The sequence below is a fragment of the Macaca nemestrina genome, chromosome 10 (genome assembly GCF_043159975.1).
Source record: "Macaca nemestrina isolate mMacNem1 chromosome 10, mMacNem.hap1, whole genome shotgun sequence".
Classification (NCBI taxonomy): Eukaryota; Metazoa; Chordata; class Mammalia; order Primates; family Cercopithecidae; genus Macaca; species Macaca nemestrina.
In genome coordinates, this window is record NC_092134.1 from 43,737,656 (window position 1) to 43,760,891 (window position 23,236).

The 23,236-nt window shown below is 41.8% G+C and overlaps 1 protein-coding gene across 8 annotated transcripts in view; it reads left to right on the forward strand.

Annotated features, from left to right (window-relative positions):
* The window catches only part of LOC105483756 (POC1 centriolar protein B), a 100,360-nt gene that overhangs the window by 25,312 nt on the left and 51,812 nt on the right, over window positions 1-23,236 (forward strand). For all 8 annotated transcript variants that reach the window (XR_011608988.1, XR_011608989.1, XM_071071325.1 and 5 more), the window contains one exon: window positions 3,900-4,079. Coding sequence is in view for 6 of the 8 variants with exons in the window: in XM_071071325.1 (XP_070927426.1) it covers window positions 3,900-4,079 (180 nt within the window). In the remaining 2 variants the exon portion in view is untranslated. The remainder of the gene's footprint in view (window positions 1-3,899; window positions 4,080-23,236) is intronic.

The following is a 23,236-nucleotide window of genomic DNA, read 5'->3' on the forward strand; positions in this document are numbered from 1 at the left end:
CTGGCGAACATGGTGAAACCCTGTCTCTACTAAAAATACAAAATTAGCCAGGCATGGTGGCACGCACCTGTAATCCCAGCTACTCGGGAGACTGAGGCAGGAGAATTGCTTGAACCGGGGAGGTGGAGGTTGCAGTGAGCCGAGATCGTGCCATTACATTCCATCCTGGGCAGAAAAGAACACAACTCCTTCTCAATAATAATGCTAATAATAGAAATAAAGTACACAATAAATGTAATGCACTTGAATCATCCCCAAATCATCCGTCCTTCTCCCTGACTCCCTGGTCCCATGGAAAAATGGTCTTCCATGGAACTGGTCTCTGGTGCCAAAAAGGTTGGGGACCACTGCTTCAGAAGATAAGAATTTGAGCATTTCCTTGACCCTGTTGTGGCAGGATTTGACTTGTAGTCTGTGACTAAACAGGCCCAGGTACTCCCAAATGAAGGAAAGCTCATGGGCATTCCCATGCCAGTGGGTGCTTTTTTTCTGCCACCACCCAAGGGGAACTCTATGCTGAGAAATCTGAATATTATTCCAATGGTAGTGAAACTATTGAAGAGAAGTGACATGTTATAATGGATGGCAATGTAGCAGGGAATTTTAAGGGAGAAGGAACTGGTTTGGGGTCCAAGAGGAGAAGCATGTTGTAAAACCCTTAACTTTGGGAATTTAGAACTAGCTTTTTTACTATCTTCAGCACAGCATAACTTTAGTCTCCCATTACTAATTCAAAGAAATCTCAGTGAACAAACTGTATAAGGGTAGATGAGCTAAAAGCTCACTGAATCATTAATTTGTCATAGCTCATCTAAATACAGTGATTAGGCTTGTGTAGGTGTCCCTAGTTTCTCTTTCTAAATCATGCCATAGTGGGAACAGAGCAATAATGGTGGATCGTGGCAACGGGAAGGAAGATGATGTGTCAGTTATCTATTGCTGTATGACAGTCGCAAAACCTTAGTACCTTACTGTAGAAACAATGATTTGTCACAATTTTGTGGGTTGTCTGGATGGTTCTTTTGCTTATATGGTGCAGGCTGAGATTACTCATGCAGCTTCATAGAGCTGGCAGATGGGTAGATGGGTTCCATTCCTCATTCATATGCCTGGGGCCTTGGTGCGGGCTGGTGGCAATGGCATCTTGGTTCTCCATGTGCCCTCTCTCCAGCATGATAACCTGTAGTTTTCTCACAGCATGACAGCTGGGTTCCAGGAGAATCAAAGCAGAAGCTGCTAGACCAATTAAGAACTAAGCCTGAAACTTGCAGTGTCACTTCTACCACTTTCTGTTGCTCAAAGTAAAGTCACAACACCAGCCCAAAGGGAGGAGAAATAAACAGACTCCACCTCCTTTGAAGCCGAGAGACATGCATGTACAGGGATGAGATGAGTCACAACACCTCCCCTCAAAAGTCACAACACCTCCCCTCAAAGGGAGGGGAAATAAACAGACTCCACCTCCTGTGAAGCAGAGAGACGTGCACGTACAGGGATGAGATGAGTCACAACACCTCCCCTCAAAAGTCACAACACCTCCCCTCAGAGGGAGGGGAAATAAACAGACTCCACCTCCTGTGACGCAGAGAGACATGCATGTACAGGGATGAGATGAGTATTGGCAACCATATTTGCAGATAGACACCACAGCTGGTGACCAGAAGGCTAAGAAAGAATAGGGAGAGGCTGGGGGCATGGCTCACACCTGTAATTCCAGCACTTTGGGAGGCTGAGGCAGGAGGATCACTTGAGGCCAAGAGTTCAAGACCAGCCTGAGCAACATAGCGAGACCCTGTCTCTATAAAAAATTAAAAATAAAAAAATTATCTGGGCGTGGTGATGCCCACCTACAGTCCTAGCTCCTCAGGAGGCTGAGGAGGGATGATCTCTTGAGTGCAGGAGTTTGAGCCGCAGCGAGTAGTGATTGCACCACTGTATTCTAGCATGTGTGATAGAAAGAGAACATGTCTCAAAAAAATGAATAAATAAGAAAAGAATAGGTAGGAGCAAGCCTGAAAGCAAGTCTGGCCCAGAGTTCATCACAGTGAGCAGTCAAGAGAATTTAGTTGAAAGGGCAAGTAAATATGTAGGAGGCAGAGAGCCTATATTAAGTCAAGATGAGGAACTGGAAACCAGTTAGGCACCAGCACGATAAACACACTCCTATCTTGGTTTCTTCTGTGTTTCCTGTTGAGACTGGATCCGGTGCTTGGTTTAGCCTATGCCTGAGAGGAGAGCCTTTTAGAAAGGAGGCAAACAACAGCCTGCTGGAGTGCGGAGTGCAGAACTAAAAATCAGGGCAGATTTTGATGATACTGACAGCCCATCTCAGCTTCCTGGTCATTGCAGATGCCTTTTCTTTCCTTTGTTTTCGCTAGGCATTATACTTGGATTCAGGCTAAACTATACTCCTGATTTCCACTCATGAAATTTACCCTTGAAACTTCACTGAGCTAATCCCTGGATGCTCCCTTCTAATTTTTGTTTAATATGTATTTCAGTTTTTCCGGAGTAATATCACATGTCAGGTGACGGAAATTTATGATAAAGTCACCTTTGCTCCCTACAGACCACTGGAAGGGTAAGCCAGGTTGGATCTACAAGCCTTTGTTGACTGTTCCAAGTGGAATTCAACATGTATTGAGTTCTTTTTATGTGCTTGACATGTTGCTAGATGCTGGTCTTATAGAGATGAATAAATCATCATTCCTGTTCTCCAAAAATGTACTGCATAAGAGGAGACAAATCGTTCTTTAAAAAGTCACTGTATAATGTAGTAAGCAAAATTGTTGTAGCAAATATGGGGCCATTAAGCCTGTCTGGCTTGGCCAGGGGGGTCTGGGGATGGGGGAAATAGTCCATCCTGAGAAAGCAGTAAGTGCAAAGGCAGGGGTGTGTTTGAAGTGCCGTGACTGTTCCAAGTACAAAGTTCAGCGTGAGTGGCAGGATGCCTCACCAACGCACTTGAGCATTGTGCTTTCTTTTGGAGAAGAGCCAGTGACACATTTACACTGGGATTTACATGCTTGGAGTTATGCTCTTAGCAAGGTAATAAGCACAATATGTAGGTGACTGGCAGGGGACAAAAGATTAGAGCAGAGAGACCAGTTAAGAGGCTTTTGCAATAACCTAGGTGAAGGATGTTAAGGATATATCTACCTTAAGGCAAGCAGAGCCGACACAGAAGAGGAGGATTCAGAAGATATTTAGGAAGTGAGGATGATATGGTTTGCTAACTTACTGGATGTGGGAGAGGACGCGGGAAGAGTTGAGTGTGACTTCCAGGTTTCTGGCTTGGACACAGGCGGATGTCACTCTGACCAGCCAAGGTAGCAAAATACAGGACGAGGTGCAGGTGTATGGGAGATCAGTGTGAACATTTGAACATCTGAGACACATATATTGTGGCCATCTAAATTCTGTTGCCTGACGTTTTCAAGCACTTATGACAATTTTCCCCGTAGGGTATCTTGAGTATCAATATGATTTTCTAAACGGGAAAATTACTAAGTCCTAGATACAATGTAAGGTGAAAATGCCCTGGGAACTTGGGAACACTGACACAAAGTAGCATTTACCACATATCACCTTGCAACTCCAACACTATCTAGCCTGCTTCCATTTTAAGATTTTCTGCTTCTCAAATGCCTCACATTATTTTCTCCATCTTTTCTTCTATTCTTTTCTGCCCTTCAGTTCTCAACACCTGAAATTTCATGGAAATTTCAGTGTTGATGAAGGGTACAGTACAACACAGCCCTTTCATACTTTTATTAGGTTTTACAAGAGTTAAACGATTTTATTTAAACTATTTTATATGTTTCAAAGTCTGTATTATGATTAAGTATTAACTATAATTTAATTAAATGGGTTATAAATATTAAACTGTTTATTTCCAGGAGAGGAAAATTCTCAGAATTTAAAGCTCATACAGCTCCAGTTCGAAGTGTAGACTTTTCAGCTGATGGCCAGTTTCTAGCTACAGCTTCTGAAGACAAATCCATAAAAGTATGGAGCATGTATCGCCAGCGCTTCCTGTATTCTTTGTATCGACATACACACTGGGTACGCTGTGCCAAGTAAGTGCAAAAAATTTCATATTGAGATTTCCACATATTTTTTCTGCTTCATGTTTGCCCCCAACTTCCAGAAAAAGGGTTTGAGGACATATTCATTCATTAATTCAACAGATATTTGTTTGTGACTGCTATGTGCAGAACAATAGTAAACAAAATAGTGAGATGTGGTTGGATTTTAGATAAAGTTGGAAGTTACAACCGGCAGTACAAGCTGTTACATCAGATTTGACACAGCGAAGTCAGGAAGAACTCCAGAGTCTTTGGCAGCAGTCTGTTGGAAGGTGAATGCTATTGTAGGTGTTGTTACCTGTTGGCCAACAGCTGTGGAGTCTTCCTATTCATAGGACACACGCTAAAGTACTGACAGTGCAGATTGCATTTCCCCATCAGAACTCTCTGGGGGCTGGGCGCCATGGCTCACGCTTATAATCCCAGCACTTTGTGAGGCTGACGCAGGCGGATCACTTGAGGTCGGGAGTTTGAGACCAGCCTGGCCAACATGGCAAAACCTTGTTTTTATTAAAAATACAAAAATTAGCCAGGCGTGGTGGCACATGCCTATAGTCCCAGTTACGTGGGAAACTGAGGCAGGAGAACCACTTAAATCCAGGAGGCAGAGGTTGCAGTGAGCTGAGATCTTACCACTGCACTATATCTAGCCTGGGCGACAGAGTGAGATTCCATCTCAAAAAAAAAAAAAAAAAACAAACACCACCTGGGCGGGAAGGGTTATTTTATTTTCCCTGTTTTGCAGATAAGGAAAGTGAGTTTCGGAGAGGTAAAGTTAGACTCATCTAGTTGGAAGTGACAGAAGCCTAAGCCAGTTTTTTTCTCCCTGCCAGGTGGTTAAAGTAGCTGGTGTGTTTGGAGTGGGGAGGGGACAGACTAGAACCAGGGACTCTAGTACTGTTAGACCTCTCTGTCTTATCTTGTCTTGGGGCCCCTCTATATGCTGGCTCCATTCTCTCAAATGTCCTGGTGCCCAGGTCCCTGCTGGCTCTAGGCTTCAGTCCTCACAGCCTTGTGACTGACTAGAAAGGAAAGCTTCTTTACTCCCAGCTCCAGTTAGAAGAGTATCAGGTGGTGACTCTGGCCTAGCCTGGAGCCTATGCCCATCCCTTGCCTAGCAGTGAGATGCTGTGGCTGCTGCAGTTTAGGTCAAGGGCCTGGCTGAAACCAGTTACTCTGACCAAGAAGGAGGGGTCATACAAACACACGTTCTAGGTATGCGAATAGGGGACACTTCTCACAGGAAGCTGTATGGGGTATGGCACAGAGGTGGTCAGCAGGGGAAAACTGTGGCCCCTGCAGCCATCCTGCTTTGTGCCGGCTGTATGAAATAACATACCAGGTGTCCCCTGCCAGGATCTGGTGGAGTGGGAGTTTGAGCTTTGCTCTGTCTGTCTTGCCTTACAGCCCCCACTCCTCACTATGGTTATGGCCTCTGTGGGACATTATTGCTCAGGAGGTGTTGATTATCACCTATGGCCATGAGCCTAAGAAGAATATAAGAAGATAGGCATAAGGTCATACTTTTAGTCACTAGGTTTCTCTTTTAAAGGTTTCAGACAGTTTTTGATTGTAGACATCTCAGAATTATTTCTTTTTTTTTTTTTTTTTTTTTTTTTTTTATTTGAGATGGAGTCTCGCTCTGTCGTCCAGGCTGGAGTGCAGTGGCGTGATCTCGGCTCACTGCAAGCTCTGCCTCCCGGGTTCATGCCAATTCTGCTGTCTCAGCCTCCCCAGCAGCTAGGACTACAGGCGCACGCTGCCACACCCTGCTAATTTTTTTGTATTTTTAGTAGAGACAGGGTTTCACCGTGTTAGCCAGGATGGTCTTGATCTCCGGACCTCGTGATCTACCCACCTCGCTCTCCCAAAATGCTGGGATTACAGGCGTGAGCCACCGCGCCCGGCCAGAATTATTTCTATATATGCCATATAGCTGTGTCGCTAAAAACATGGACCCTGGACCTAAATATGTAGGTTAAAATTCCAACCCCACTACTTACCAGCTGTGAGACCTGTGGGGAAGTTACCTAACTTCTCAGTACTTCGGTTTTCTTACCTGTCATCATAAGATGATGATAGTAGTAACCTGCCACATAGATTGTTATGGTATTCAAATGAGTAAATATCTGGATAGCACTTAGAATGGTGCCCCTCACATAGTAGTCAGTATATAATTCTTAGCTGTCATTCTCATCACCATCATTGGACATCTCATTCTTGTTAAATTTATAAAGATACTTTATAACTTGAGTTGACAATTTTTTCCCAGCTGAGGAGATAACGCATGATGGTCCCAAGAGGCTGATCATTTGTATTGATTTATAAAGTGATGCTGTGAAGAAGAAGAGGAGGCAGAGGGCAGAGGTTCAGGCTCTGTTCTGGGATGGGTCAGGTACAGAGAGAGTTAGTTAGCTCCCACTGTGAGCCAGCTCTGGGTATGGTTGGCAAAGGAAGCATATTCTTCACTGCACAATAAGCAAAAACATGACTGTTGAGTTAACTAAGCGAAACAATGCCTAAGTTCCACCCTGAATAATAATAATAGCTGTTGTTGGCCCTGCGTGGTGGCTCACGCCTGTAATCCCAGCACTTTGGGAGGCCAAGGCTGGCAGATCACTTGAGGTCAGAAGTTCAAAACCAGCCTGGCCAACATGGTGAAACCCCGTCTCTACTAAAAATACAAAAATTAGCCAGGCGTGGTGGCAGGCACCTGTAATCCTAGCTACTCAGGAGGCTGAGGCAGGAGAATCGCCTGAACTTGGGAGCAGAGGTTTCAGAGAGCTAAGATCATGCCACTTCACTCCAGCCTGGGCAACAGAGTTAGACTCTATCTCAGAATAATAATAATAATAATAATAGCTGTGTAATAATAATAATAATAGCTGTTTTTATCCAGTGCTCTGTGTTCCTGTTTCCTTCCAAAATGAAGGTGCCTTTTAATAACTCTCATACCTATGTATACATCAGATATTAGAAGGAATCGGCAGACCATGTAACCCTGAGGGTACACTTTTGGCATGATGTTTAGCCTGATTCCTGTAGCTGAGGTATTAGTGGAGTGATGGTGGCTGATATAGTTTTTATTTTCTAATAACAAGAAGGAGTATTATGAAGTTGTTCATATAAGAGAGAATTTTTTATGGAAGTAAATTATAGGAGATACTTTATTCATTGTCCTTGTATTGAATCATCTATATATAAGTCTTTTATCAAAGGGTAATCCTAATGTCAGACAATAATTTATGAAAAGTCACCAATAATGTGAAATTTTGGTATTCAAAATATTACTTCAATAACTATAGTCACTGCCCTGTACCATACAGCTGTGTTAAGTATGTAGAGATGAAAGACACAGTCTCGGCCTCAGGGAGCCGAGAGTTAGTTCAGTGGGGAAAAATACATACTAAATAATTATAAACTGGTGTGTCCCGTGGGAAAAAGTGGCACACAAGATGGTAAGGGAGTAATAAACGAGTGAGCATTGAACAAGATTTGTGTGAGGAAAATACAAGAAAGCCGTTTCAGGCCCAGAGCTGAGGGGACAGAAGGGGAAGAGGAGGCAGCGGCGTATTTGTCAGTTGCGAAGCGAGAGGGCAAACTGTCTTCAGGAGGGAACCAGGAGGAGCAAAGCACTGCGGCCTGCAGGTACATAGTGTGCTCCAGGAACATTAATTATTCAGCTATGGTCAGAACACAGGAAGCATATGGGACACAACTATCCAATATTCCTATGCCTGCCTGCACCACAGCATCACCCCGGAGCAAGTTAGCTCCCTGCTGTCAGCCTCTGTGGAACTTGAGGATATGGAGGCTTCTCTCACTGGACTGAGGATGAGAAGTACCAGCTGATGGTGTTTAGGATTGAGGGATGCGGTAAGACTACCTCTCTTCCAGCTGGGTGCTAGTTAGGCAGAAACTCTGGAACTGGGGAGGAGTCACTGAAAATGTTCTTCCCCCTTATCAATTCGAGAGAAGAAAGCAATGGTGGAACTCTACACATCTGTCTGCCTAGCATCCATTCCCCGTTTTCTGGTAGCAGTGCTCAAGCTTGCCCTGAGGAACCAGCTGCCCCCTCGGTCCCCTCTGTGTCATGTGCAGGAGTGGCCCTATCTCCAGTTCCAGCAGCAGACAATCAGCTCAGGCTCGCCCATGGAAACATAGCATCCCCTCCTGGGGGAGTGAGTCTTGTTGGAACCATGGGCCTCTCCTCTTGGTTGGCGGTGTTTAGGCTTATTTAAGCCTGTGACTGCTGAGGGACACCCTGGGCAAAGAACTGACCTAAAAATAATATTAATTCAGAAGAGAGCAGAGCTGTGAGATGAAGACAGAATGAATTTGTCTAACCACATTAATCACATGGTTTGCTTTCTGGATACAGCCATACCTGAAAGTATTAGAGAAAGAGAGAGAGAGAAAGGAGAGAGAGTGTGTGTGTGTGTCTGTGAGAGAGAGAGAGAAAGAGAGTCTTTAAAAATTCCCTTTTCCTTTTTTATTTTATCCTCAAAAAGATGCTTTCCATAGGAAGTGATACTGGAGCAGAGTTTTGAAAAGTGGGATCTTCTTACTCAGTCAAGACATTTCTTTTATCTCCATCCTCAACACTGCTGCTGTAGTTTTAGCACCATTGGCCTTTGTGGAGACTTTTGCAGGAATCTCCTAAATGGTCTCTCAGACTACAGATTCCCTCCTCCCACCCTCCGCCCTTCCATCTCTGCTTTTGTGAAAAACAAATCTGATCATGCTGTTTCTCACCTTAAAACCTCTCGGTGACTCCTTGCACCAGCGTGTGTGTACTGCCCTCCGGTCTTTCTTTTGTCACTTTCTGTCTTCTGTCACTTTCACCATTCACCTTCGTGCAGCCGGACAAGTCTCGTCAAGTGTGAATGACCCTTTATGCCTTGTGCCTTTCCATATGGTGATTTCCATGCTGGAACGCCCCCTGCTTCCACCCTTCCTTCACAACCTGCTCTGCATCTCTTCCTCCAAGAAAGGTTTCTGCCTCTCCTGGGCCAAGCTTATTGTGACTCCTTTATGCCACCACACTGCCCTGCTTATGAGGTCTGTTTGTCAGCTTAGGCCTCTCTTCCCTATTACACTTCGAATTACAAGTATTTATGTTGTATTCTCTTGCCAGGCACTGTTCTAAATTGTATGAATACAGCAGAAAATAAAACACAAAATTCCTACTCTTGTGGAGCTTCCTTTACTGAAGAGAGACAGACAGCAAACATATTAGTGATAAGTACTCTGGAGAAAAATTAGGTAGGGTAACAAGATGAAGAGTGGTGGGTTTGGGAGGTGGTCTTTTACATATCGAGGTCAGGGAAGGCATATTTACCAAGGTGATGTTTGAGCCAAGACTTGACTATACTGAGGAAATTAGTAAGGTCGGTGTCAGGAGAGAGTGTTCAAGGTAGGTCAGATATGATCTGAGAAGCACTATAGAGTATCAGCTACAGGGTGGGAAACCGTCAGGGGTTGTGCAAAAATATGGTTGAATGAATCAGTGAAAGGTTGGTGAGTAGGCTTAGGTTTATCTCTAAAGCAAAGGTAATTTTCTTGGATTTCTTTAGAGAAGAGTTATTTTTGTGAATCTTTTCTAGCAAATCCAGGAGTACTGGTGCATGCATGTTTTGCATGGAGATGTTTATGTGGCTTCACTGCTTTCTTTGTCCATTTTGGTTGACTCTTGTTCAGTTGGCCAGTTGCTTACTTGGCTCACCTGGCCTTCATGGACTGTCTTTATCTTACTGGTACCTTAAGGTTCTGAGAGGTTTTTTTTAAAAATCAGTTTTCTTACTGTTTGGAGTGAATGATTAATGTAAAACTCTGCAGAGGCCTTCCTCAAGGAATGTTCTTTGAATAATAATTTGGTTAAATTTAATGAATAAGGATTTCATCTTCTTGGCAACTTTTTATTTATGTGCTCTACAACATGCTTATGGATTCTTTCTCATGCATTTATTATAATGTATCTTCTTGGCTTACCTTATTGCAGTTAGAACAACAGAGTTTAGAACAATGTTTAGAGGACCTGATTGATCCCCCAGGCCCAGCCTCCCAGAGTGTTTGTGCATCTTCCCGTGAGAACTTAACCTTGATGAAATCATTCTAATCCAGGATTCTCAAAGATGTGCAGGACTAGAAGTCCTGTTTTCACTCTACACCCGAAGGTGAGAAAGCTCTAGGGAGCTTGAGTCATGTTTAATAAGTTTAGGAGAGTCTGAAACATAAGTCAGATGCCAGTTTAGTTATTTTTAATGACAATGCTAACTGCCAGAGAGCCTGGAACATTTGCATGTCTTAGTCAGGGCCTTCTTCTTTTGCCAAGTCAAGATATAATCAGAAGGCTGTTCAGTGAGCCCTGGAACTAAAGCAAGAGGAGTTTGTGGAAAAAATCTTGTTAGTTTTCTCAGGTTAGGATAGTGAGGTGGGCCCATCTCCCGATCCACATGCCTGCCAGTGATCAGTACTGCTGGTCATGCACCCCTCCCCTGAACCAGGATAGAGGCTGCTGACCAGCTCTTGCTCTTTGCTTGTTGCAGTTGTTGCACACCTCCTCTGTGTTGACATAGTATCTTTCAGGTGATGCAGTACAGTGATTAGTTTCAGCAGAGAGGTAGCATACAGTAGTTAAGAGCCTGGGCTCACTAGCATGTTACTTGGGCACATCACATTCTCTAGGCATTAGTCTGCTCCCACATAAAATGAGTACAATGGAAGTGCCTTCCTCATAAGGTCACTGTGAAGATTAAATGAGTTCATGAATGGAAAGTGCCAATTAATGTCAGCTATTAACTACCCTCACATGCCAGTCCTCCCCCTAGGGATTATACTGGAGCCACTGTCAGGTGATATTGAAAAGTCATTTCACATATTTGCACATAGTTTTGGGGGTTGCTAATATAGATAGCTACGATCATCTATTAAATGTATGTTGTGTAGTAAACTTAGAAATAAGGTCCTTTTATTTCAAAGTAGTTGCGTCTGAAAATCTCTGCCTTTTAAGTGGAGGTCTTAGTCTGTTTAAATTTATGTAATCAGTGCTGTGATTGGTTTAAGTCTACCATCTTACTGCTTTCTGTTTATCCCATTTATCCCTTGTGTTTGTTATTTCTTTATCCTCTCTCCTTTTGGATTAATCAACTATTTCTTAGTATTCTACTTACCTATTTTATTCTTAGCTTTACTCTTTGTCTTTTTTGTTTTGTGGTAACCTCTAGAAATTACAATATGCATCCTTAACTTACCACAGTCTACTCTTGAATTAATTTCATGCTGTTTTATGTATAATGTTAGAACTTCCAGAACTATATCTCCATTTACTTCTTGACAGTTTACACCTGCATATGGTGTAAGCTCACAATATGTTAAGCAGCCAATTTTCTTTTAAAGAAAATAAGAAACAAAAAAGTCTTTTATATTTACCCCCATATTTGCTACTTCCAGCATTCTTTATTCATTTGTGTAGATCCAAGTTTCCATCTGATATCATTTCTCTTCAGCCTAAAACACTTCACTTACCATTTCTTCTAGTGAAGGTCTCCTGGTGATGGATGACTTCTCTGAACTTTTTGTTTATCCTTTATAAAGGATATTTTTTTCTGAGATGTAGAATTCTAGTTTGGCAGATAATTTTTTCTTTTAGTGCTTTAGTGATGTCATTTACTATGGTCTGAGTTTGTGTCTCCCAAAAAAATCATGTGTTGAAATCCTTACCCCAAAGGTGATGGTATTAAAAGATGGGGCCTTGGGGAGGTGATTAGCTCATGAAGCACACCCCTCATGAATAGGATTTATGCCTTTTAAAAGAGGCCCCAGCGAGACCCTCGCCTCTCACCATGTGAGAACACAGCAAGAAGGTGTCATTTATGAGCCAGGAAACAGGTTGTATTAGTTTGTTCTCACACTACTAATAAAGACATACCTGAGACTGGGTAATTTATACAGGAGAGGTTTAACTGACTCACAGTTCTGTAGAGCTGGGAGGCCTCAGGAAACTTACAAATCATGGTAGAAGGGGAATCAAATACATCCATCTTCACATGGTGGCAGCAAGGAGAAATGCTGAGCAAAAGGGGGAAAAGCCCCTTATGAAACTATCAAATCTCATGAGAACTCACTCATTATAAAAAGAATAGCATGTCAGATGTGGTGGCTCATACCTGTAATCCCAGCACTTTGGGAGGCCAAGGTGGGTGGATCACCTGAGATCGGAAGTTCAAGACCAGCCTGACTAACATGGAGAAACCCCATCTCTACTAAAAATACAAAAAAAAATTAGCTGGACGTGGTGGAGCATGCCTGTAATCCCAGCTATGGGAGGCTGAGGCGGGAGAATCACTTGAACCCGGGAGGTGGAGGTGGAGGTGAGCCGAGATCATGTCATTGCACTCCAGCCTGGGCAACAAGAGCAAAACTCTGTCTCAAAAAAAAAAAAAAAAAAAAAAAAAAAAGAATAGCATTAGGGTAACCACTCCCATGATTCAATTACCTCCCACCAGGTCCCTCCCACAACAAGTGGGGATTATGGGAACTACAATTCAAGATGAGATTTGGGTGGGGACACAGCCAAATCGTATCACAGGCCCTCATTAAACACCAAATCTGCTGGTGCTCTGATGTAGAACTTAGCCTTTAGAACTGTGAGAAATAAATTTCTGTTGTTTATATACTACCCAGTGTGCAGTATTTTGTTATAGCAGCATAAATGGACTAAGATGTAATTCTATTGTCTTTTAGTTTGCATTTTTTTAATGTTAAGCCAGCAATCACTTTAATGTAATTCCCCTATATATAATGTATCTTTTTTCTCTGCTGCTCTCAGATCTTTTGTTTTCAGCAATTTGACCATGATGGGTCTAGGTTTGGTTTTATCTATTTTATCATAGTTCACTGAAATGTTTGGATCTATGGATTGATATTTTTCATATTTGTACAAATTTTTGTCCTTTTCTTCATATATTTTTCTTCCCTAATTTCTTTCTCATCTCTGAAGCTCCAAATTCATATATGTTTGACCACTTGATACTGTCCCACAGTTTTTTGAGGCTTTGTTCATATTTTTACATTTTTTTCTCCCTATGCTTAGTTTGTATAATTTCTATTGGCTTATCCTCAAGTTCACTGGTCTTTTCTGCTGTAGGATCCAATTAACTATATCCATTTCTCTGGTGAGATTCTCCATTTGTTTGCCCATGATGCCTGTCTTTTACTTTAAATCCTTGAACATATTTGTAATAATTGTTTTACAGCTCTAATTCCAACATCCATGCCATATCTGGGTGAAATTTTTCTGCTTCTTTATATGTCCTGTGATTTTTTAATTGTATATCCAAACATGGCTAAATTTTTTAGTTTAGATTGTGCTGTCATTGTCTAAAGAGTGTTAAGTTTTGTTCTGGTAAGAAATTAACTTTCTGCTTGCTCAAAGAGATTCTGTTGAGGCTTGGATTTAGCCTGTGTAGGGTGGATCTAGTGTAGTCTTTACTCATGGGCTGTAGTGCCAGTGGCCCTTCTAGCATTTCAGCTGAATACCTGGAGTATTCAGCAAAGGCTGGTCAGAGCTTGAACATCTCTCAGTTCTGTGTAACCTCTGTAATCTTTGTTCTGCTCACAGTCTCCCAGTAGTTGTTCTCTGCCAAGCCTCGTTGCCTTTGCACGGGCAGCTTTGTATTTGACAATACAAAGGGGATTGTATTGTATACAAGGGGGTTGCTTGTAAATTTTTTTCCAATGCAGAATTTTCGGGGATTCTGCTCTTCGTAAATCTTCTCTTGTACCCTGTCCTCAAAATTTCAGCCCGTTAGCAGCCCTGAGTTCTGATTGCTGTTTCCTGTGCCCAGTGAGACTGCTGTTATCTCCTTGGGCTCCACTTCCATGTACTAAGGTTTAGAAAGTGCCCCCATGTAGAAATCTAGGACATATTTATTGCTTATCTCATTTGTTTCCTGTCTCCCAAGATTCACAACCCTATGCTATCTCTTGCCTAGTTCCTAAAAACAGTTGCTTCATATATTTGGCAGTTGTATGGTTGTTTGTGGTGGAGGAGTAAGTCTGATAACCTTTACTACCGCATGACCAGAACTGGAAATTCTGTCCAAGGAATTAGTGGAACCTGACAAATAAATTTAAAAATTCACATGAATGTGATAAATGTACAAGAATAGCCAAGGAAAATTGACAAGAAAACAATTAGGGCTAGGTGGCTCACACCTGTAATCCCAGCACTTTGGGAAGCCAAGGTGGGTGGATCACTTGAGGCCAGGAGTTTGAGACCAGCCTGGCCAACATGACCCTAACAATTAGGGCCAGGTGGCTTACACCTGTAATCCCAGCATTTTGGGAGGCCGAGGTGGGTGGATCACTTGAGGCCGGGAGTTTGAAACCAGCCTGGCCAACATGGCCCTAACAATTAGGGCCAGGTGGCTCACACCTGTAATCCCAGCACTTTGGGAGGCTGAGGCAGGTGGATCACTTGAGGCCAGGAGTTTGAGACCAGCCTGGCCAACATGGCAAAACCCCATCTCTATTAAAAATACAAAAATTAGCCAGGCATGGTGGCACACACCTGTATTCCCAGCTACTTGGGAGGCTGAGACACAAGAATCGTGTGAACCTTGGAGGCGGAGTTTGCAGTGAGCCAAGATCACACCACTGTACTCCAGACTGGGTGGCAGAGTGAGACTCTATCAAAAAAAAATAATAATAATATATATATATATGAATTGGCTTTATGACTTATCAGCCTCTTGCAAGAAGTGGGTGGATTGCTTGAGTCCAGGAGTTAGAGACCAGCCTGGGCAGCATGGCAAAACCCCATTTCTACAAAAAATACAAAAATTAGCTGGGCATGGTGGCATGCACCTGTAGTCCCAGCTACTTTGGATGTTAAGCTGGGAGGATCACCTGAGCCTAGCAGGCCTAGGCTGCAGTGAGTTGAGATGTTGCCACTGCACTTCAGCCTCGCTAATGGAGAGAGACCCTGTCTCAGAAAAAAAAAAAAAGAAAGAAAGAAGAAACTTGTCCAACCAGTTTTCAAAACTTATTATAAAACCATAGTAATTAAAATATGGTGATCATGGTATAGGATTAAGAAAAGAGTTCATATAAAGCCCAGAAGCAGATACATGTATATATGAGAACTTACAATAAAGGTGGCATTTCCGATCAGTGGGGAAATATATGGTCTATTTAATATGTAGTTAAGATAACTAGATTTATATTTGGAAAAATATAAAGTTGAATATTTTACCAAAAAAAATTTAGATGAATTAAACAACTAGATATTTAAAATAATCCAAGTGGTACTGCTCTTCCTCCCAGTGCATGGATAGTGTACTTAAATGGATGAAGACGATCAGTAGAGCAATTGTTTCTGCCTTTAGTATTTGAATTTGAAATGTATGCCATGGACTTAAGTAATTAAAATTCTGTGTCTATCTCCATGCCCAATACTTTCTATGAGTTTGTTCTTGGAGCCCAAGCTTGTTCAATGCGGCGCAGAGATGGTGCCCATTAGTGTAAGAGGAGGTGAACAGTTGATTGCTCTAGACTAACCTTTGTTATAATCTAATTTAACAAAGGTTAATTTAAATAAATAAGGCATACCATATATTGGGAAATATATTCATGCTTTTAAAATGTAAATAGTACAGTCTTTTTATAAGTGTATTTGCAAAATATGTCAGGCATCTTTATTGCAGTGATTCTACAACCAAAAATGTATCTAAAATAAATACTTTTTTGCAAAAACATGAAAAAGCTTTGCATTCAAAGATAGTGCTTTCAGTATAATTTGAAATGATGAGAAATTAGAAATAACCAATTTTTCCAATTTTTATTTCAAATAAAAAACCTAGTTAAATATAGTTAGATTATGATGTAACCAGTAAAAAGGGAGTGTATATGCAAGTTATGGCATGAAAATATGTTTACATGGGGGCATGGAATGCAGTGGTTGTATGTTAAAAGACCTTTGCATGAACAAAAGATGAGTCATCTATTATACACAAGATATTAAATGTAATTGTGTTTGAGTGACAAGATCTGGACTTTTAAAATTTTTTGTATTTCTCAATTTTTAAAAATAACTTTAATGATGAAGAAAACATCATTTGAAATATATGTATGTAGGTGAGAAATATCTTTTTAGTTACAAAAGAATTTTTCTAAAAGTTAAAATTAGTATAGCCCTATATTTTTAAAAATAATGCCCATATGGTGGGATAACTTACATTTCTTTATAGTGTTCTTAATAAAATATAAGTACAAGTTAATGTAGTAGAGAACTTTTCCAAGTCTATTGCTTTTCCAGCATTGATTTTTCGGGAGTAAATATCTGCCTATAATTTTCAGTTGTTGGTAGGATTGCAAAGTGATATTTTGACCATCTGAATTGAAAAGATTTTGTAAAATTGTGGTAAAATATATATAACAAAATTTACCAATTTAACCATTTTTATGTATACAGTTCTGTGGCATTAAGTATATTCACATTGTTGTGCAAAGAATTGCAAAGATTTTTCTCAGCTTACATTGGCTATATATAATATTAAGTTAGTTTAAATTCCCTTAAAACTGTTTTTTAAAATTTCCTAAACATTTACTAAGGACCTACTCAGTGCCAGTGTCTGGGGATAGAGCATTGAGTGAGACAGATGTGAGTTGCCTCTTTTTGCTTATATCCTATTAGAGAAGCCAGCGTGGAGTACTGAAGTATAAATGTGGATGTTGAGCCAGGCACGGTGTCTCACGCCTGTAATCCTAACACTTTGGGAGGCTGAGGCGGGTGGATCACTTGAGGCCAGGAGTTCAAGACCAGCCTGGCCAACATGGCGAAACCCCATCTCTACTAAAAATACATAAATTAGCCAGTTATGGTGGCACATGCCTGTAATCCCAGCTACCTGGGGAAGCGGGGTAACTGAGGCATGAGAATCGCTTGAACCCGGGAGGCGGAGGTCGCAGTGAGCTGAGATCCTGCCATTGCACTCCAACCTGGGCTACAGAGCGAGAGTGTATCTCTGAATGAATGAATGAATGAATGAATGAATGAATGAATGAATGAATATGGTTGTGGGCAACTCCAAGAACACATTCTGGGGCGCTAGCCTACTGGTGACAGTGTTCAGGAAGGCCGCTCCTGAGGAAGTGACATTGAAGCAGAGAGCTTGACAGATGTGTAAAATCCTTTTACAGATTTTAAACTAGGTAAAGACTAGAGGACAGTGTTTAAGGCACAGGGAAACATCTGAGCAAAAGCAAGGGACCTAAGAGAAGGTGAGGAAGAGGAGGGTGATGAAGATGAAGGCACAGGAGGACGGGTCCTAGAGGGCTATGAGCATGTCACACTTCTCCCCAAAGGAAACGAGAAACCACTGAAGGGTTTTAAGCAGAAAAATGACCCAATTTTATTTAAGATTTAAAGATCACTTTGTTGCTTGTGGAGAGTGGAAGACAACAGGGCCAATTGTGGTTTGAGGAGACAGGACCCAATAATGGACTGGAATGTAGGAAAGTAGAAGAGAAAGAAGAATCAAGCCAGATCCCCGAGTTTCTGGCTTTAGAAACCATTTTCTGAGAAAGAAAACACTGGATAAAGAGAAGGAAAAGAAGAGAACCTTCCTCTTCAAGAGAAAGAGGGTGAATTCATTTGGACAAGTTTAGAGCTGGAGGTTCTCGCAGGATATCCAAGAGGAGATGCCCAGCAAGCAGTTGTACTCATGGGTGGAGATTCCAGGAAGGAAGCCTGGGCACGTAGACGGTAAATTCCCCAACAAGTAATGTTCATGGCATGCTTCATCTTTTTACATCTTTTTCATCTGCTTTTTGTCTCTCAGCAGTTGCAGAAATGAATCCTGCTACTGTAGTCAACAGATGGTTTCTCTTCTAATGCTGACCAACACTTAAAAAAAATAAATGTTTTGCTTATTGACTTGAACTTCACCCTCAATCTGTAAGCATCAAATTCTATCAAAGCAAACTCTGAGACTGCCAAATTTTTAGAGTCTGTGAAAATTTTAGGGCTGATTCAATCCAGACTCCTTCATTATACAAATAGGAAATGGTGGCCATTATGGTTGTGAGTTTACAAGATTACATAGCTGGACAGTTGCAGAACTGTCCCTAGGATTCAAGACTTAGTATTTACTGAGCAGTCTTATTTCCACTACTTTTTACTGCTTCCTCCTAGTACTGAAGAGCTGTTGGCTTCAGAGTTCCTCTTACTAATGATTTGTGTCTTATGGGACATGAAATAGTTCCTGCCCTGTTTGGTCCCAGAGCCCTGAGTGTGTTTTTATAGAAAATGTATTCTGATGATAAGAAATAGCCAAAGGAGGCCGGGCGCGGTGGCTCAAGCCTGTAATCCCAGCACTTTGGGAGGCTGAAATGGGCGGATCACGAGGTCAGGAGATCGAGACCATCCTGGCTAACCCAGTGAAACCCCATCTCTACTAAAAAATACAAAAAAACAACTAGCCAGGCGAGGTGACGGGCGCCTGTAGTCCCAGCTACTCGGGAGGCTGAGGCAGGAGAATGGCGTGAACCCAGGAGGCGGAGCTTGCAGTGAGCTGAGATCCGGCCACTGCACTCCAGCCTGGGTGACAGAGTGAGACTCCGTCTCAAAAAAAAAAAAAAAAAAAAAAAAAATAGCCAAAGGAAAATTTAATTTTTTAAGAAAGTATGTATCTATCTATCTATCTATCTATCTATCTATCTATCTATCTGTCAAAGGAAAATTTGATTTTTTAAGACAGTATCTATCTATCTATCTAGCTGTCTGTCTGTCTGTCTGTCTCTCTGTCTGTCTGTCTATTGAGACAGTCTCACTCTGTCACCCAGGCTGAAGTGCAGTGGTGCGATCTTAGCTCACTGCAGCCTCCGCCTCCCGGATACTCTTGCCTTAGCCTCCCAAGTAGCTGGGATTACAAGCATGCACCACCAGGCCCTGCTAATTTTTGCATTTTTAACAGCAATGGGGATTCACCATATTGCCTAGGTTGGTCTCAAACTGATGGCCTCAATGATCTGCCTGCCTCGACCTCCCACAGTACTGGGATTACAGGCATGAGCCACCACACCGGCCTTATGAAAGCACTGTAAGACTTTTAATGGTTCATGGATGCTTTTGGTTCTGTAATGAACAAGTAACTATGACTATGAATATGGACATAAAATTTTTACATACAGTTACAGGAACTCTGTAGATTCCAAGTTAAAAAGACTCCTGTTATATAATTTGGGCTACTTTCAAGGACATGTGAATCAGTTTTACCAGAAATAAGTTCAAGAATTTCCTCATTCTAGGCTGGGCACAGTGGCCCACACCTGTAATTCTAGCACTTTGGGAGGCGAAGGCAGGAGGATTGCTTGAGCCCAGGGGTTCAAGACCAGCCTGGGCAACATGGCGAAACCCTGTCTCTACAAAAATTACAAAACTTAGCCGTGCATGGTGGCACAAGCCTGTAATCCCAGCTACTTTGGAGGCTAAAGTGGGATGATCACCTGAGCCCTGGAGGTCGAGGCTGAAATGAGCGGAGATCGCACCACTGCTTTCCAGCCTGGGTGACAGAGTGAGACCCTGTCTAGAAAAAAAAAAAAAAAAAAAAAAAGGCCGGGCGCGGTGGCTCAAGCCTGTAATCCCAGCACTTTGGGAGGCTGAGACGGGCAGATCACGAGGTCAGGAAATCGAGACCATCCTGGCTAACATGGTGAGACCCCCGTCTCTACTAAAAAAAATACAAGAAACTAGCCGGGCGAGGTGGCGGGCGCCTGTAGTCCCAGCTACTCGGGAGGCTGAGGCAGGAGAATGGCGTAAGCCTGGGAGGCGGAGCTTGCACTTGCAGTGAGCTAAGATCCGGCCACTGCACTCCAGCCTGGGCGACAGAGCGAGACTACGACTCAAAAAAAAAAAAAAGAATTTCCTCATTCTTTTGAATGAATACCAGTAAAGTTTAAGGAATTCAGTAGTAGTTCAACTAACTTCTCATATGCCTCTCAAACTCTCGAATGTCCATGTTTGCTGATCCAGTATTCACTATTGACTAATGTAATATCCATCGTGGTGATACACTTTGTAGACGTTTTTAAAGGCAGTTGGGTGGTACTAAATTAAGAGAGTCAGAAATCTATTAATGTCTTAGAAATTTTATATCCTCTTTAAATTCTTAAAAGTCTAGTTAGATGTTATTTGAGCCCTGACAATAAAGGACTAACCTTTCCTAATCAAAGTCAGGGCAAAGAGAAGCCTGTTTTATTGGTGCTAACCTATTTTTGATGTATCTAATTAAAAATAAAAGGGAGGAGGAGGAAATAGAAATCATCATTCCCACTTTCAGCGACCTGAAATGCAAAAAAAACACATACAGAGAGCATATGCAGGATTATAATGCAGTGACCAGAGCAGGAGGAAGGCCTTAACCTCAGTCCCCTTCGTTTCTGTTAAGCTGATGATAGAAACCTCGCCTCCTTCTGGTACCAGGTTCTTCCCAGCCACTGCCTGTACTTTAACTCATTTGAGGTTCACATCCCCTTCGTTTATTTTGCTCTGGGAAATTTCTCCCAGCTACGGCCCCTCCTGCTCAGGAGGCACTTTTAGCTGACCAAGATAATGCTTTTCCTCATTTGCAAGTTTCTTTAAAATCCTGTTTCCTCTATGGAGCTTCTGGTGACAAATTGGCACCTGTTTTGTTACAACCCTTTTTCATATCACTTTCTAAAATTATGTTTTTTGTGTGCCCTCCCTTCTCCCTAGAACAAAAGCCTCATGAGGGCAGGGATCTTGCCAGTCTCATTCACAGCTGTAGTCCTACTACTCACGGCAGTGCCCAGTGCCAGGCACTGACAAGTGCTCAGGGAATCTTTGAATGAATCAGTGGGTGAAAATCTTTCCCACAAACTCCTTAAGGACAGGGACCATGCCTGTTTTACCTACAGCTTATGGCAGCACACAGATGTTTATTCCAGGGTGGTGTATAGCCTCCTAACAGCACTGCCTCGTGGTTCCTCTCCATTTTAGAACCTTCTGTTGTTTACACAGAAGCGACACAGAACTTCCAGTGCTCCAAGTAATTTGGGCCAGTAGAAGACACTTCCTTTTTGTCAGAGACTTAAGCAGAGTGGTTCAGAGGTTTGGCTGTGGAAACAACTGCCTGATTCAAATCCGGACCCCTCTCCCCACTGACCTGATAACATTGTCAGTTACTTATCCTTTATGTGCCTCTGTTTCTTCACTGTAAATTGAGACAAGCAGTAGCACCTGTTTTACTGGGTTATGCTGAAAATTAAATGAGATGATACATGTAATGTGTTAAGAACCATTCTAGGACATATATGCTCAAGGAATATGGGTAGGATAATGATGTGATTGTGGTGGTAGTAATTTGGCTGATGTCATAGGGTAAGTACTTTTATACTTTGTTATTATCTAAACATTTCCTTTTATTAAATATTTTTCTCCATAATTGCTTTCTTGAAATGTAAGAGTTAAGTCTTCTCGTAGAAATATTCTGGTTACTTAACATAGTCACATTAAGTAATATTTTTTAAAAAGAAGCTTAGTAAGCAACACAATTTGATTCCTTGCATTAGTTTTTTACAGTTTTTTTTTTCTTTCTTTCTTTTGAGACAGAGTCTCAGTCTGTCACCTATGCTGGAGTGCAGTGGAGTGATCTCAACTCACTGTAACCTCTGCCTCCCGGGTTTGAGCAATTCTCCTGCCTTAGCTTCCTGAGTAGCTGGGATTACAGGCACCTGCCACCATGCCCCACTAATTTTTGTATTTTTTAGTAGACATGGGGTTTCACAATGTTGGCCAGACTGGTCTCAAACTCCTGACCTCAGGTGATCCGCTCACCTGGGCCTCCCAAGCTGCTGGGATTATAGGCATGAGCCACCACACCTGGCCAGATTTTTATAATTATTATGCCATGTTTATCTGAGTAGGTTTTTTTCCCCAGGGTCTATATATAAGCTTCCTCTATTTGGAGCCTTTTTATAATACTGCCTTCATATTTGAATTTTTCTCACATTTTCTGAAAGAAAATATTAATAAATTATTACTTACCGTAAAATCAGGGTAAACTGCCCAGCATGGAAAATTTTTCCTTGAAAGGTTATTTTCTTGCTTTTTTATATTTATTTTTTTCTGAGGCGAGTCTCACTGTGTCACCCAGGCTGGAGTGCAATGGCACAATCTCAGCTCACTGCAACCTCTGCCTCCTGGGTTCAGGTGATTTTCCTGCCTTAGCCTCCTGAGTAGCTGGGATTACAGGCGCCTGCCACCATGCCTGGCTATTTTAGTGGAGACAGGGTTTCACCATGTTGGCCAGGCTGGTCTCGAACTCCTGACCTCAGGTGATCCGCCTGCCTTAGCCTCCCAAAGTACTGGGATTACGAGCATGAGCCACTGCACCAAGCCTTCTTGATTTTTAAATATTATTTCACATGGAACTTAATTATGCTTCTGTGTGTCTTTTTTCTGTGTGAATCTGTGAATGCCAGATGCAAAGTTTCTGTCACAAAGAATTTTAGGTCAGCCTTAAGAATGGGAGTAGGGAGAGAACAAAAATAAAAATCTTCAATTATATTCCACACCCTTAATTGTTGACTTATAGTAATCTTTACTCTGGGCGTAGAGGGAAACTACAAATAAAATTGAAACATAGTCTGTGACCTAAATCTGTCTTTTTTGGTTTTTGTTACTGTTAAAATATAATAAAAATACTATTCATAGTTTTCTAATAGTCTAAATTTTGTTTTTATTTCCTCTGTGGTCTCCTGCTCTTCTATTTATATTTAAAAGGCATCGTGGCCAAAAAATAAAAAAAGAACCTTGGGAAGGATCTTAAAGGAATAGACAGCATAAAAGCAGTAGACAAGATGTCTGAGGATTTTTCTCATTTGCTTTTTAATGGGGCATGTGGATGATAGGTTTCTCCATGAAGGAGCTTCTGTTCTCTTCTGTATAAATGAGTTGTCCTATTTTCAGTCCATTGGAGCTCTCTGGCCTCCCCAAGTCCAAGAAGTTACAGGCATGGGCAGTTAGGTTCTTTTGTTGGTGATGTCACTTAATTTTAATTCTCAACACACCATTCCTTTTCTTACAAAAAGTTTCACTGCAGGCTTGGTAGGATGAGTAATAA